The sequence below is a fragment of the Schistocerca nitens genome, chromosome 4 (genome assembly GCF_023898315.1).
Source record: "Schistocerca nitens isolate TAMUIC-IGC-003100 chromosome 4, iqSchNite1.1, whole genome shotgun sequence".
NCBI lineage: Eukaryota > Metazoa > Arthropoda > Insecta > Orthoptera > Acrididae > Schistocerca > Schistocerca nitens.
The window spans coordinates 298,186,163-298,202,074 of NC_064617.1; the positions used below are offsets into that span (position 1 = coordinate 298,186,163).

Sequence of the window (15,912 nt, forward strand, 5' to 3'; positions counted from 1 at the left end):
CCCCAGGTAACATGCTTAGTAACCAGGTGCAAGCTGCTTTTGTTCGCCTTTCGAGACTTGCTGAAAGCCAGATTTTTAATTCTTTTGTAGCACAGCTACAAGCAGGCAGATAAAAACTTAATAAGGGAATCGTAAGACAACGCTCGAGCAAAATTCTTCTTGCTACTTTCAGTAACTCTTAGTGTCAGAGTGAAAACCTTACGGTACTGCCAGATTCATAATGCCACTTTTGTTTTCTGCCGACATTTTTTTGTTGTTGTGAATACATAATTTTATCTATGAAAAGCCCCATTTTCATAACACTTACGAATGGTACAGGAAATGAAATAAATACAGATCTTTTCTAAGTGTAAAGTCTGTAATATCCTACTAATTCGTGTTAAAATAAGCCCAATTGTCTCACAGAAACTTAATGCTTTATTAAGATAGACTGCCGTCGTGATGTTTCTGTATTAAGCTGACTTTAGTTTGTATTAGTACAGTGAATATTTTAATTGCATTTTCCATTAGTTTACTAAACGCAACAGTAATTATCAAAGAGAAATTAATTAGCAGCAGAATTTTCTTTCACGATATCTAAAACGATATGACAATGGTAAAGTTGTTTACAAATTCTACGCCTGTAGAAACCTACTTGTTCTAACGATGTCAATAAACCAGAGTAGTTTTAAAAGTATTTTCGTCTAGAAATGAATTGCCTTGACGGTTGATCGATCTAGAGTGGGAAAGGTAAAATTTTACAAATATATGACGAGAGGGACAAGTGCTTGAGACAGGACTTCCCTATCAATACAAATGTGCCTGAGAGACGACTTTCCTATCAATCTCCTGGATAGTTTTGTTTCTCAAATCAACATAGTGCGTTATCATGCAGTAGCACAGGTGATGTAGTTTTGTTGCTCGATTTTCTTACACTGTGACCGAAAGGTGACTCAGTTGTTGGCAACAAATTCCAGCTGTGTTGCACACACCCTGGGGGCAGAATTCGTAGCCCAAAACACACTTTTGGATTTATCAGATGTAAAATAATATGTTCACGCAACTCTCTCCTCGAGTTTACGTCTTTTGGTGGGGCTCAGCCTTTCATTTCTTCTTAGGAAGTTAACGATAAAGGCATCATAACACGTCACCAGTAACAGTACTGCATAGGAATGCTCGATGAGTGACCTGATGACGTTCAATAATAGTTACTCTGTTGATTTTTGTTGTTTCGAATTAGAGCATGCAGTACTCCTACACCAGACTTCTGAACATTGCCTGTTGAATGCAAATTCAAGTGGTTCATAATTATTTTAGTAAATTCACTCGATATTTTTATGTCCTTTAAATTACATTTGCTACATGATTCGCATTGAAGACGTAGGAAATGTATGTTATTTGGTCCGGGAAGCACGTTCCAACAGAAACTGATGCTTACATTGACATTTATGTTGCGAATTAGTCGTCTTATCCATCACATGGATAACGAGGATGCTCCGTTTTGCTACAGTTGTTTCATAGCTAACAAGGGAACCTTCCCATCGCACCCTCCTCAGATTTAGTTATAAGTTGACACAGTGGATAGGCCTTGAAAACTGAACACAGATCATTCGAAAAACAGGAAGAAGTTGTGTGGACCTATGAAAAAAATATTCAAACCAAACAAACTGAGTAGTCCGTGTGCATGATAAGCAACATCAAGGATAGCTTGAGCACGGGAGCGCAGTGGTCGCGTGGTTAGCGTGAGGAGCTGCAGAACGAGAGGTCGTTGGTTTAAGTCTTCCCTCGGGTTAGTTGTTTGATTTTTTTTATTTTCAGACAATCATCACCACACGTACTGTTATTCAACAAATGTAGGAAATAATCATACAAATGTTCGACAATCGTTCGATCCCTTAAGGAACTTTCCGATGCCTTACAGTTCGGAAAATATTCATTGACATTGTTATTGGAGTCACGAGCTATATTTGCTGGATTCATATTGCCCACGCAATGCATCGCACGTATTTAATGCACTCTCGTCCAAAGTAGCGAACAGTTAACTGCCAGCCAGGGAGCCTCATTAGCAGGAATACTCTCTCTTCCGTGCGCTATAGTCGACTGACGTCATGTCTTTCGATGTTTTTTAGGTGTAGCGTCATCATACTACGGCGCGGTTACCTCGCATCGGACGGACGGACGGACAGATAATAATTGTCTGAAAATAAAAATTAAACTTTTCACTCCTGGGAAAATTTGACGGAAGGACCTCTCGTTCCGCAGCTGCGTGCGCTAACCACGGGATCACGGCGCTCCTGAGCTCACCCTATCCTTGATGTTGCCTATCTTGCGCATGGACTACTCAGTTTGTATATTTTGCTTATTTTTTTCATACTTCCACACAACTTCTTCCTGTTTTCTCGATTGATCTGTGTTCAATTTTTCAAGGCCTATCCCCTGTATCAACTTATAACTAAATCTGAGGGCGGTGCGATGGGGATGTTCCCTTGTTAGTGGTATTGTGTGTTGGTGGCGTTGCCAGTTTACATACTGTGCATGTAACTCACAATAAATGCGTTGGATTCCTCCTGTGATCAGTTTACTTGAAAAACGTTTGTTGTCATCGTAATTTATGTAACTGGCTCTCCGACTTCCAATTTGACAATTTGTGGAAAAATTGTTTACCTCGTTAGTCCTAGTTTCAAACATTGTCTGTCTGACGGAAAACGTAGGCATGAAGGGGTCTGTAAAAAGCAATTAATCGCTATTATAGCAAACTTTTGAATTCACATGATACTTGAATTCTCTATATTGATTCTGAGAGTTTTCTTATTTCTCTTGTTATTTACTGTCTCAATGTCATCCGTGAAAATAAAATTAAAGGCAGTTGGATTAGGTTCCTGATCTATAAACTGTGATTTAATATTCTGCGCTGCTAAATAAATTTTGAAGGTTGTATTCTTTACGTAAAACAGAGTATCGGTGTCAGTCCTAGGATTGACGATAAACTTCAGAAATACAATTACGGAAAAGTGACATATCGATTATGGCTCCTCACCATCAACAATAGTTGTTACCCATAGTTTCATATTTGCTATTTTATCGTCGTTACCCTTTAGAGACCAACCTGATCATTCCACAATGCCATTTTTGACTCGCTTCTTAATATGTCCTATAACTACAGATTTGTCGAAAATATTAACTGTTAAATACGCTTTCCACAAATTAGAAACTTCCAGTTATTCTTCATATCTTGAAACTTACTACCGTTGACTTTCACTGGAGAAAAGATACATAATAATAAAATGAAATCAAAGATTAGAATGTCAAATCATAGTGTGAATGGTTAAAATGAAATGAACTAAAAATCATCTCCTTGTCTAAAAGACGTTATTCTTCCAGAGAACTTCGGCACCTCAAAATTTTTTACACCTCTGATGTTCAGCCACATGTGGACAAATAGCGGGTCCCATGATGCAGCACTGTTTAGCCGTCACAAAATGAAGCCTCAAAAATCAGTCCACATTCCATTTACTGCGTTTCCTTGAAATTATATAAAATATACGTCTGTAAGTAAAAAAAAAAAAAGTCGAGGAAGAAAGAAACAAAGCTTGAAACAGCTGATTGGTGAAGCCTCCTTTGGCTTCCACAACAGCTCGAAGTCTGTTGGGCATTGAGCCCACAACTCGAGCCACATAACTAGGAGATTCAAGTAACTCATTCCAAGCGTCATGAATCACATCAGAAAGCTGTCGGCGAGTCGACGGTGACTGCCCTTTTCTCGTATTACTCTGACCATTTCTGCCCAGATATTCTCAATGGGATTCGTGTCAGCTCCTTTAGGTGGCCATTCCGTTACAGTAATATTACTATGGTCGTCGACCCGCCTCTTAACCACACGTGCCATATGAATAGACGAGCGATCTTGTTGGAACATGATCTGATCATCGCCAAATCTTGCTGCCACAGCAGGCAACATCACGTTCTCCAGAATTGATATGTAATTGCGCGCATCGAATCTTCCTTCCACTTCCCACAGGAGCCCACACCCTTCGGCCGATATCCACGCCCATACCGTTACCGACTACAAATGGCTCTGAGCACTGTGGGACTTAACATCTGTGGTCATCAGTCCCCTAGAACGTAGAACTACTTAAACCTAACTAACCTAAGGACATCACACACATCCATGCGCGAGGCAGGATTCGAACCTGCGACCGTAGCGGTCACGTGGTTCCAGACTGAAGCGCCTCGAACCGCACGGCCACACCGGCCGGCACCGACAACCTGCCACTCCTTCGGCAACTGTAAATATATTTTCGATTATACCTAGCACATTTAGGCCGGTAAACTAGTACTTTTCCGGATGATGCCGTAGAGAAAACTTTTTGGTGCGTGAAAATCACTCGCCTCCAAAACTGGAGAGGTTTGTCGCCATTTTCAGTAGCAAAAGCAAGGCAAGCTTCTCTTTGGGAAACAGTCAATGTCTCTTTCACAGCAGCGCTTCTTGCTCTCAGTCCACCTTCCCTTACACGAGGAGTGACGGTCTTACTGCTAACATTGAGACCCAAAGTTTGCTGAATTTGTCGTGCGTTGACAAATGGGTGGTTCTCACTGAAACGGAGTATCTGCTGATCCTGAGCTTGCGTTGTTTTGCGGCGACGGCCATGAGGCCTCCCATTCAAGTTACCACTCTCTTCCTTTCGTCTGATCCACCTGGCTACCGTCGACTTGTGAAGACCCATAGTTCTCGCTATGTCGGCATTTGAAGATCCCTCTGCATGGAGTATTATAGCGCCCTTGTCTGCCTCAGCCAGATGGGCCATTTAGCGTTGACTGAATGATTCGTCGCGGTTAATATTGGCTGCGGAAACAGCGCTGGCAGGAAACAGACTGCCTCCTCCACGATGGCAGCCACAACGCAGTGGCCAAGTATGTGTAACACGGAAATCGATGGCATAAAAGAGAGATCGCAAGCCCATACCCGTGTCATTACATAGTGGAGCAACTTAAAATCTCTAATTTTTCTCAGAAGGGACTGGTCCACTCTTGTCATGTCTTATCCTGATAAATATTACATGAAATGAAATGTTTACGTTTTGCATATGCGGCAGGCCTGACGCAAGAAACATTTCTGAAATATCTGAGGCAACCTGAAGAACACTTCATGAATTTTATCTGTAGAGGGTTGCCTTATAAGAAGGAAAACGTGTTTATCCCCGCTCGCCGTGTTTCCAGGTGGCGCAGTTTACTCGGAGGCATACATAATTCTCGCCGGGCGTAAGAAGCGACTCGACGAGCGAGGGGAACTCGCCAAGTGTCATAGGCTGATTGTCCCGAAACTTTGCTCACAAGGGGAGGCCGCCAAATGTGAAATTCAGATTCGATTCATACTGCGCATAATAAAAGCTCATGGCCAGAGGTGTAATGTGGCAAAGCACCAAGATGCACTTCTCAGCTGTTGTCGAGAAAATCGACAGTTAGAAGAAACCGTTGCGGTGAAATACTCTCTACGATTAATAATTTTCTACAGCGTCGTGGCGCAGCGGTAAGCGCTCGAGTTCGTAATCCGAAGGTCGCCGGATCGAATCTCACGCCATGCAACATTTTTTTATTATTATTATTTTTTTGTAATTCAAATATATATATATATATATATATATATATATATATAAACTATTAATGAATTGCTTATGCATGTTGGTGAAGGCGGATCGCTCTCCAATTGTACCGCCTCCATTTTACCGTTTGTTTAACAGGGTGTACCAAAGCTCTCACGTCCGCACTGATTTTCGACGGTGTTATAAGTTGTGCTAGGGACCGCATCTACCTTCTTTCGAAGTTAGCAGGCAACTACGCTGTTATGCGGCGGCTCGTTTCGGCCCATTCAACATCTGTCCTTCAAGTGTAACGAGCGATTAACGGAGTTTATATTTCATACCTGCCACAGCAAATTTGTGTTCGTGGGGTTTCTATTCTAATTCGAACGTTTGACTTACGCTTTACGTATTCGTTTCGGAATATCGTTTCTACGTCTTCCGCTAACTATACGTGGTTAACATTATGAAGACAATTAATAACATTTGTGAAATACAAATTTGTTTGCGGAAAACATAATGATGTTCGAAGTCGCCAGTTTTTCCACGACAAACGACTTTCAACAACTTATTATATGCATAATTGTTGCAACCTGTTGCCGGGAATTATATATATATATATATATATATATGTGTGTGTGTGTGTGTGTGTGTGTGTGTGTGTGTGTGTGTGTGTGTTTATACACACATTTGAATTACAAAAAACAAATACTAAAAAAAAAAGTTGCATGGAGCGAGATTCGATCCGCCGACCTTCGGATTACGAACTCGAGCGCTTACCGCTGCGCCACGACGCTGTAGAAAATTATGAATCGTAGAGAGTATTTCACCGCAGCGGTTTCTTCTAACTGTCGATTTTCTCGACAACGGCTGAGAAGTGCATCTTGGTGCTTTGCCACATTACACCTCTGGCCATGAGCTTTTATTATGCGCAGTATGAATCGAATCTGAATTTCACAATTGGCGGCCTCCCCTTGTCAGTGAAGGAGAGGACAAAATAAGCGAACTTGTGTTTCGGCTTATCTGCAGACACTCGACCGTTTCCGAGAAAACGACGGCCAAAGTTATCAACGCGCTGTTGCTCTAGTGTAGATACATTCTGCAGCCGAGAACGCAATTGAAGCGGTGGCTCAGTGGCTACCGTCGTTCCTTCTTAGCATTGATTCCCGTGTTCGAGACCATATTGGGTTTTTTAATTATTTTATTTTCCTGCCTCTCTATCAGAATTATCTTCGAATGTTTTTTTTCTAATTTATGTTGAAATAATGTTGTCATTACTCGACAATTAACTTTATGTGTAATTAATGAATTAAAAAAATAATAAACGAATGAGACAAGCTGATATAAAATCATCTCGTCTGCCTCATGTATCGTTATATCCAAATGGTTTATCAATGTTAATCTACATTTAGATCCGATAATGGCACCTTTAGTGTGTTGAAACCGGTTATCCAGTAGACAGTATTTAAGCGATCTTGGCTTCTGAATTATTTCTACAACAGAGTGATCGCCCCACTACGCACTGTGTGTTCCCTTTTTAACTTATTTCTTTACACAGTAAATTAACTGACGAATAACGACAACAGTGTTTCATCATAAATTGGAATAAACATTCGTAGATAATTCAGAGAGTGAGGGGGGAAAAAAGGAAAAACCGGGTTTCGAACTCGCAGCGCAAAGTTCCGAAGTCGCTATGGTAGCCGCAGAGCCACCGCTTCAGTTGAATCCTTAACCGCTAAGCGGTATCTACACTATAGCAACAACGCATTGAACACTTTGACCGTCGTTTTCTCAGAAGCGGTAGAGTTTAAGCTTATTTTGTCCCCTCTTTCAATGAGCGTAGTTAAAAGCAAGATCGGGGTCTGACACTTGGCGTGCCCCCTCGTAAATTGCGTGCGTTGGGATTCAGTAGACAGAATGCGTCCACTTTCCTCGACTACTCATTGACATGTTTGGAAACTTTCTTTGTTGTAGTTGCACTTTGCATTATGAGGGCTGGTTTTCCTGATGAGGATCTACTTATGGACTTCGCTCCTAATTTACGTTACTGTGTAGTAGACCTACTGCAACTACTTAAACCGGAAACGTTTGTTTGTTTGGATACTCCGCTTCTTAGTTGCTACATTTCGCTAAAATATTTTCCTTTTTTTCAAAACGGCAAGTTAAGATGACCACTGCAACATGGTAAGATCAGTAACAATTTAATACTTTGAAACAGTTGTGTGTGGTGTACGAGGAGTCTACTGTTGTTGACTGAGGAATACATTAAACACGAAAGCTGCGTCCAATAACAATAATTAACTTTCGGTTACATGACAAAACACAAGTCGAAGCACTGTCAGTTCATCTCAGTACCCAGTAAAACTTAAACTGGAAAGATCGAAAACATACTTTTGTGGGGAAGGCAAACGAATGACTGCGTTTTATTGGCCGCACACTAAGAATACGCAACAGGCCAACTGAAAACACTGCCTACACTACGTTTGTCCGTCCACTGCTATAATATCCTTGACAGACGTGATTGACTGTGCACGCAAAAACGTCCAAGGAACGGTAGCACGCTTTGTAATGTCACGAAATAGGGGAGAGAGGATCCCAGATTTGATAATCGAGTTGGGGTAACATTCATGAAAACATATGCGTTTTTCGTTGCCACGAGATCTTTTCACGAAATTTCAATCACCACCATATGATCTGAATGCCAAAACATTATTTCCTAGGGTACTTACACAAGAAGAAACCATAGTAATAATGTAATTCAAGGCTCGCAAGAAAAGATTTAAGTAGTCCCTTTTCCCGCACACTGTTAATGAGTGGGACGGTAGAGAAATAATCCGAACCTTCTGCCAGGCACGTAAGTCCGGATTGCAAAGAAATCCTGTTGATGTAGTCATGTAGATGTAACAACGAAATTATGTTGTAATTACGACATGTGACTTTCACTTGATCTGAACATCGAAGTTGTTTACTGTTTATTTACTTTTTGTTCATTAATTTCAGCCATATACGAACACCTAGGCGCGTTAAAGTGATATTGAAATAAAGTGTCATGCATGGACCAATAACAATAAGTTCCCACCTACTTGTTATAGTACTGCATTATCTGCCAGCGTATTCAGAAGTGGATATCGCATACGAAGTTCCTAGGGTGTTTGTAATGGATATTGCAGACGACTTCGACAAAGTTTGAATGTAGCTTCGTAAAAGTTCCGTGATCAAACGATCTGAGTTGCTGGAGAATACAGTTTATCCTCACTAGACAGTATATATTATCATTATACATGAGGTGAGTAGGGTTTCGCCGCGTTGCGGTGGCCGAGCGGTTCCAGGCGCTTCAGTGACGAACCGCACGGCTGCTTCAGTCGCAGGTTGGAATTCTACCTCGGGCATAGATGTCTGTGATGCCCTTAGGCTAGCTAGGTTTAAGTAGTTCTAGGTCTAGGGGCTGATGACCTAAGCAGTTAGGTCGCATAGTTCTTGAAGCCATTTTTTGACCTTTCGCGTAAATTTTCTTTACATAAACCGTCGTATCTTTTGATTGCGTTGACATAGAAGCTCACTTTTTTACACCAGCAAGGGACCGGTTACAGCAAGAAGTGCGATACATTTCCGCTTATTATGTCCACCCGTTCTGGAGGTAAACGGGTTTTAAGGGTTGGGTAGACCGATAGACGGTCAAGAAAGTGAGACTAGTAGGGTTCCGTTTTTACCGGTTTAGGTGACGAAATCCTAACAACGAAAACACTGAAGATGAGGGCCGCATAAATAACACCCGCTACTCTTTATTCGAAATGTTCTAGTTGCTGTCGATACATAAGCATATTAGTCGTAGCTACGTTTTCGATCCAAATCACGTTTACAGGAATGCAAATAGAATGTATTTGCCTATACACGTGGTAATTCACATCCCAGTATTAATGCCACCGCGTTTTAGAAGTACGAACATTCTCATTGCTAGCTAGCTTAAGAAACACTTCTGCTAATGAACGTTTTCTGGCTGTGGCGAGTCTAGTGGAGAATTCGAAACAATGCAGAATACGTTTGGCAGCTATGTAGCCGTTTATTTCCTGGGGTGGTGCAGAATTATCCTACAAAATTTACTCTCTAATAACAGTAATTTGTTATTTCGATAATCATCCCGAATGATTGTCGCATAAGTGGTGACATAAAGGAAGAAAATTCATGTTTTTGAGTCCAGAAAGCTCTATGCAACAGAAACTGCAGATTTTTATTGCGAAATTGCCGGCTTGTTCATGTCTGGGGTAATAATAGAGGGCTGTTTGCCTAGGTTGTCTGCTAGCATAGTGAAAGGAAGGTCTGGTTTGTTTTCGGTTCTAATCTCTATGGAGGCAGGTAGAATATCAGTAAAGCAATTTTAAGAAATTCTCGCGCACCCAATACGATTTATCGCTACCTTTATTCTGTACTGGCGCTCTGTGGATGTCAATATGACACTCTTGTAGAATTTCATACATGATACTGCCTCCTTTTTCCGCTTCTGTCAATAATGGAATTGACTTAAGTGTGGCACTGAATGATGTTTAAGTGAATTTCGTTATGAATCTTCACGCATTGCTAAATTTGCACACTTTCATGGTAGGTCAGCAATGGTAATCCAGTATGACTGGTCTGAACGTTGACACAGACCGTTTCGCGGGCGAATGCGGATAATATTTTGCTAATTCGTAACGGTCTGGGGTTCTTTGTCTGTTATCTGGATAAGCTGAAATTCATTTTTATTCGTCCGTTTCATACAAATTAGCGTTTCTTCTTTCAGTTCTGTCCTATGTTTACGTGTTGTATTTAACACACTAATCAGCATTAATATAGTCTTAGAAATTATGGAATACAGTCTAAAAAAGTTCAGATAGTTTGTCAATTTCACGCCTGCGCATAGTATGTTGGTAGCACTTCGTCGCCTTGCCTGTTATGCTGTGTAGCAGACTTTAAAGCCGTGCGGATCAGCATAACGAAAAGGCGAGGGGTCTCGCTCGTTTTGTCCACGACTGTACATAGTATGAGATATACACTGAAGTGACAGAGTCATGGGATACCACCAAATATCATGTTGGATCTTCCGGAAAGCGTTTGACTCGGTGCCCCACTGTAGACTCCTAACTAAGGTACGAGCATATGGGATTGGTTCCCAAATATGTGAGTGGCTCGAAGACTACATAAGTAATAGAACCCAGTACGTTGTCCTCAATGGTGTGTTCATCGGAGGTGAGGGTATCATCTGGAGTGCCCCAGGGAAGTGTGGTAGGTCCGCTGTTGTTTTCTATCTACATAAATGATCTTTTGGATAGGGTGGATAGCAATGTGCGGCTGTTTGCTGATGATGCTGTGGTGTACGGCAAGGTGTCGTCGTTGAGTGACTGTAGAAGGATACAAGATGACTTGGACAGGATTTGTGATTGGTGTAAAGAATGGCAGCTAACTCTAAATATAGATAAATGTAAATTAATGCAGATGAATAGGAAAAAGAATCCCGTAATGTTTGAATACTCTATTAGTAGTGTAGCGCTTGACACAGTCACGTCGGTTAAATATTTGGGCGTAACATTGCAGAGCGATATGAAGTGGGACAAGCATGTAATGGCAGTTGTGCGGAAGGCGGATAGTCGTCTTCGGTTCGTCGGTAGAATTTTGGGAAGATGTGGTTCATCCGTGAAGGAGACCGCTTATAAAACACTAATACGACCTATTCTTGAGTACTGCTCGAGCGTTTGGGATCCCTATCAGGTCGGATTGAGGGAGGACATAGAAGCAATTCAGAGGCGGGCTGCTAGATTTGTTACTGGTAGGTTTGATCATCACGCGAGTGTTACGGAAATGCTTCAGGAACTCAGGTTGGAGTCTCTAGAGGAAAGGAGGCGTTCTTTTCGTGAATCGTTACTGAAGAAATGTAGAGAACCAGCATTTGAGGCTGACTGCAGTACAATTTTACTGCCGCCAACTTACATTTCGCGGGAAGACCACAAAGATAAGATAAGAGAGATAAGGGCTCGTACAGAGGCATATAGGCAGTCATTTTTCCCTCGTTCTGTTTGGGAGTGGAAGAGGGAGAGAAGATGCTAGTTATGGTACGAGGTACCCTCCGCCACGCACCGTATGGTGGACTGCGGAGTATGTATGTAGATGTATATGTAGATGGTAATTAACTCTTAAGTTATTCGAAGTCGCCTGCAGAAATATCCAACTACGCTGCCTCTATAGCCGTTCATGATTGCGAAAGTGTTCCGGTGCAGGATTTTGTGAAAAAACTGACTTCTCGATTATATCCGGATCGTTTCAGGCCACCAGGATGGCTTAATCATCTGCTCGAACCGTCCAGAATGTTCTTACAAACCAATTGTGAACAATTGTGGCCCAGTAACACGGTGAAATGTCATCCATAATAATTTTATCGTTGTTTGCTCCAAATGTTCTCTATGGAATCAAACATAACCATTTCCAGTCAATGACCGGTTTAGTTGCACTACAGGACTCAGTATATCCATGTAAACACAGTCCACACCAATAAGGAGCCAACCACCAGTTTGCACATTGGCTTGATGACTACTTCGATCCTTGGTTTCGTCAGGTCTGTGCCACACTCGAACCCTACCATCCGCTCTTACCAACTGAAATCGAAACTCATCTGACGAGGCCACGGTTTTCCAGTTGTCTAGGGTCCAACTGATATGGTCACGGGTCCAGGAGAGATGCTGCAGGAAATGTTATTCTATTAGCAAAGGCACTACTAGCAGTCGTCTGTTGCCACAGCACGTTAACGCCAAATTTCGTTGCATTGTCCTAACGGTTACCTTCTTAATACAACCAACACTGATTTCTGCGATTATTTCACAAAGTGTTGCTTTTGTGTTAGCACTGACAACTCTACGCAATAGTTGTTGCTCTCGATCATTAAGTGAAGGGCATCGGCCACCTAAAATTTCGTATTCTCGGCACACTCTTTGACACTGTGCATCTCGTGATATTGAATTCCCCAACTATTTCAGAAATGGAAAATCCCATGTGTCTAACTGCCACTACCATCCCGCATTCAAAGTCTGTTATTTCAGGTCGTGCCGGCTGCTGTAGCCGAGCGGTTCTAGGCGCTTCAGTCTGGTACCGCGCTGCTGCTACGGTCGCAGGTTCGAATCCTGCCTCGGGCATGAATGTGTGTCATGTCATTAGGTTATTTGTTTTAAGTAGTTCTAAGTCTAGGGGACTAAATCGCTACAGGCAAATGCCGGGATGGTTCCTTTGAAAGGGCACGGCCGAATTCCTTCCCCGTCCTTCCTTAAACTGATGACTCCGCAGTTTGGTCTCTTCTCCCAAAACAATCCAACCCAACCCTCTAGGGGACTGATGACCTCAGATGTTAAGTGCCATAGTGTTTAGAGCCATTTGAACCATTTGCATTCCCGTCGTGCGGCCATCATCGCGTCGGAAACCTTTCCACATGAATCATTCTGTGACGACACTTCTAATGGAACTGGTGGAACAACCATTGCTCCTCAGAACCCTTTGTAGGTGTTGCATCTCGCGTCTGAGGTGCTGCGGCTCATATATTCGTCTTGGCCGCGTTATTGGCGTTTAATCATGCCTCTTCTCTGGCTTGAGAGATGATTTGAGAGTTTGTGCAGGTATCAGTCCGTGTATGTCGGTTTTGCGATACACGCTGTGTCTAGGTTCTCATCATCCTTCGTTACCATAAGAAAGAACATCAAACAAACTTTGGCCAGAAAATCCAAGACAGAAACCAACAGGTAATCTGTCAACAGGTGGCCACGAAAACCTAACAATTAGATGACTAATTTACCTATTCATGTCCGATCGCAGATGCAGCTCGCGCCATTGGAGAGCATGCATGACATGAGTGTTGCACGGTATGCAGGTGGTGGCGACAGCGTGCTCTGCAACACTGGTGGACCGCGCGGGACGTCGGATTCTGCTCATCTTCTCGTACAGCGCAATGGGGGTGTGCCTCATTGCAGTTGGAACCTTCTTCTTCATGTTGGAACAGAATGAGAAGATGGTGAGGGACGTTCGTTGGCTGCCCGTCTTCGTCATTAGCATCTACCTTGTTGTGTTCTCGATGGGCTGTGGGCCGCTGAGTTGGAGCATGATTGGAGAGATCTTCCCGCAGGAGGTTAAGGCTATTTGCAGCGCCATATGCGCCGCTACCAACACCGTAATGACCTTTCTCGTCTCGAAGACGTACCTGGACCTAGAGGAAACGCTTACCACTGCAGGCGCTTTCTGGCTGTATGCAATACTGAACTTTGTTGCCGCCATATGGATCTTCTTTTTCGTCATTGAGACCAAAGGGAAGACACTCGACGAGATACAGAAGCAACTTGTCAGTTGATGAAGCATCCTTGGTTCCCATGTTCGAAAATTTATTACCACTGATCGTGCGTGTGTGTTATGTGAATCTTCATTCTACTCCACGAAATTTTTATCGTTTCTTAATTTTTGTATAACTTTTACTGACCATCTGTTAAACTTCAGCTCCGCTTCGAAAATACCATGACTCATACCCATTTCAGAATCTATGAGATTATCAAGGTGAATATCTAAAAGCAGACAACAGTTTACTGAGTGGGCTCTACAGACACTTTCCTTTGTACAAGAATTAGACAAGCGTCAGTTTTTATTACACATTTATTGGTCAAAACTTGTCATACAATTGCTAAATGATGGAAAGTATTGTATAAGTATATAACATGCCGTGACGGGTAGCTAAATTGCTATACATTTTGTGGCCTTATTACAGTGTTTGTCGACATATTAAGCAAGGCCAATTGCAGCTGACAAACAGCTTTGTCATGGCTGAAGCCAACAACATTATTAAAATCGAGAACATTGCGGCAAAATAATGGAAATGTTTCAAATTCTTTTTATACTAATGGACTGATTTGTCTTATTTTCTCCACAGTCGACTGATCCATTAACTCATTCACATTAAGCCAAATAAATCTTAATCACGATTTCCCATCCGTCACGGCATACGCTGGAATTTTAATCTCTGGTGGGAACTGTTAGTTGCACTGACAAAAATACAATACAAGTAGATTGGTTTCTATGAATTATGGTGAAATCAGAAAATATGATGTCTCAATTTTTAAAAAGTTACCTAAAAGACAAAATGACTCATTAATTTAAAAAATCGTTTGCACACAAATAATTTATGTCACTTTTATAAAATGTTTACAGTGTACAACAATATTATGAAAAGGATCGATTGGTATTCACCATCAGGATGACACGTTGAGTTACAGCCAGGCACTACGGTAAGGTTTAAACACTTAGCTTCCATCCAGAGGCTTCTTCAGAAAAGAAAACAAGCGCGCGCGCACGCACACACACACACACACACACACACACACACACACACACACATGTTCAGACAAGCAAGCACTCCTCACACACACACGACCACTGTCTCTGGCCGCTCTGGCGAGAATGCAGAGGTGTTACGTAGAACGCAAGCATAAATCCACAGTGAGGTGGGGAAGGGGGAGAGGTGCAGGGTACAGTTGATGAGTGAGAACCACTAGGCAGAGCATGCAGGGACGAGATAGTGGCAGGACAAGGCTGCCAGGTGCTGGACTAGGAGGCCGTGCGGAAGGGAGGGTGGGGCAGAAATGGGCAGTGGAAAAGGAGAGTTGCATATAAGGGGAAAAACACTGGTGGGTGCATTGGCAGAGAAGCAATGCCCTTCTTCTTTTCCTCTCCTCTACCCCCCCCCCCCCCCCCCCCCTTCGTCCCTCACAGCGTCCCGACATTGTTACCTACTTTGTGCTACCATCTAATCCCTGCATGCTCCGCCAGGCAGCATTGACTCCTCTTTCCCCACCGGTACCCTACTATCTCTTCCCTGTCCCCACACCACTAAGGATTGCTTCTTGCATTTATTGCAACACCACTGCATTCTGGCCAGAACGGCCAGAGATAGCAGTTATATATGCATGAGATGTACTTGCTTGTGTAAATGTGTGTGTACTATTCTGAAGAATGTTCTTAGTCCACTCAAATGGTGATTCAAATGGTGATTCACAGAGGAAAGTTTTGTAGAAGTATGTATGTCCAGCTATCTGTTATGAGGATGGTGAATTCAAATTTTTAGAGTTGCACCAAAATTTCAGTGTGGAAGTGGATCAAAAATGGAAGAAAATCACAAAAAAACGGGACTTTTCAGGATTTTTCGTTATAACTCGGAAACGACGCAAATTTCAACAAAGTTTAGTATTTACTAAAATTTTCCACAAAATAAGTTTGAATGATTTTTTCGTCAGAACAGGCGCATGGGGTGTAGAGCACATTGAAGCGGTGCCATCACCAAAACCCAGCTCATCTACCTCTCAAT

At 42.3% G+C, this 15,912-nt stretch overlaps 1 protein-coding gene across 2 annotated transcripts in view; it reads left to right on the forward strand.

Annotated features, from left to right (window-relative positions):
• Window positions 1-14,715, forward strand: part of LOC126252057 (facilitated trehalose transporter Tret1-like) — a 166,168-nt gene extending 151,453 nt beyond the window's left edge. Inside the window, exon 6 of one of the 2 annotated variants that reach the window (XM_049952895.1) lies at window positions 13,438-14,715. In XM_049952895.1, coding sequence (XP_049808852.1) covers window positions 13,438-13,911 — 474 coding nt within the window. In that variant the 3' untranslated portion in view covers window positions 13,912-14,715. Of the gene's footprint in view, window positions 1-13,382 lie in introns of both variants that reach the window. The other variant, XM_049952896.1, reaches the window with a different exon arrangement.
• Window positions 14,716-15,912: the final 1,197 nt, after the last annotated feature.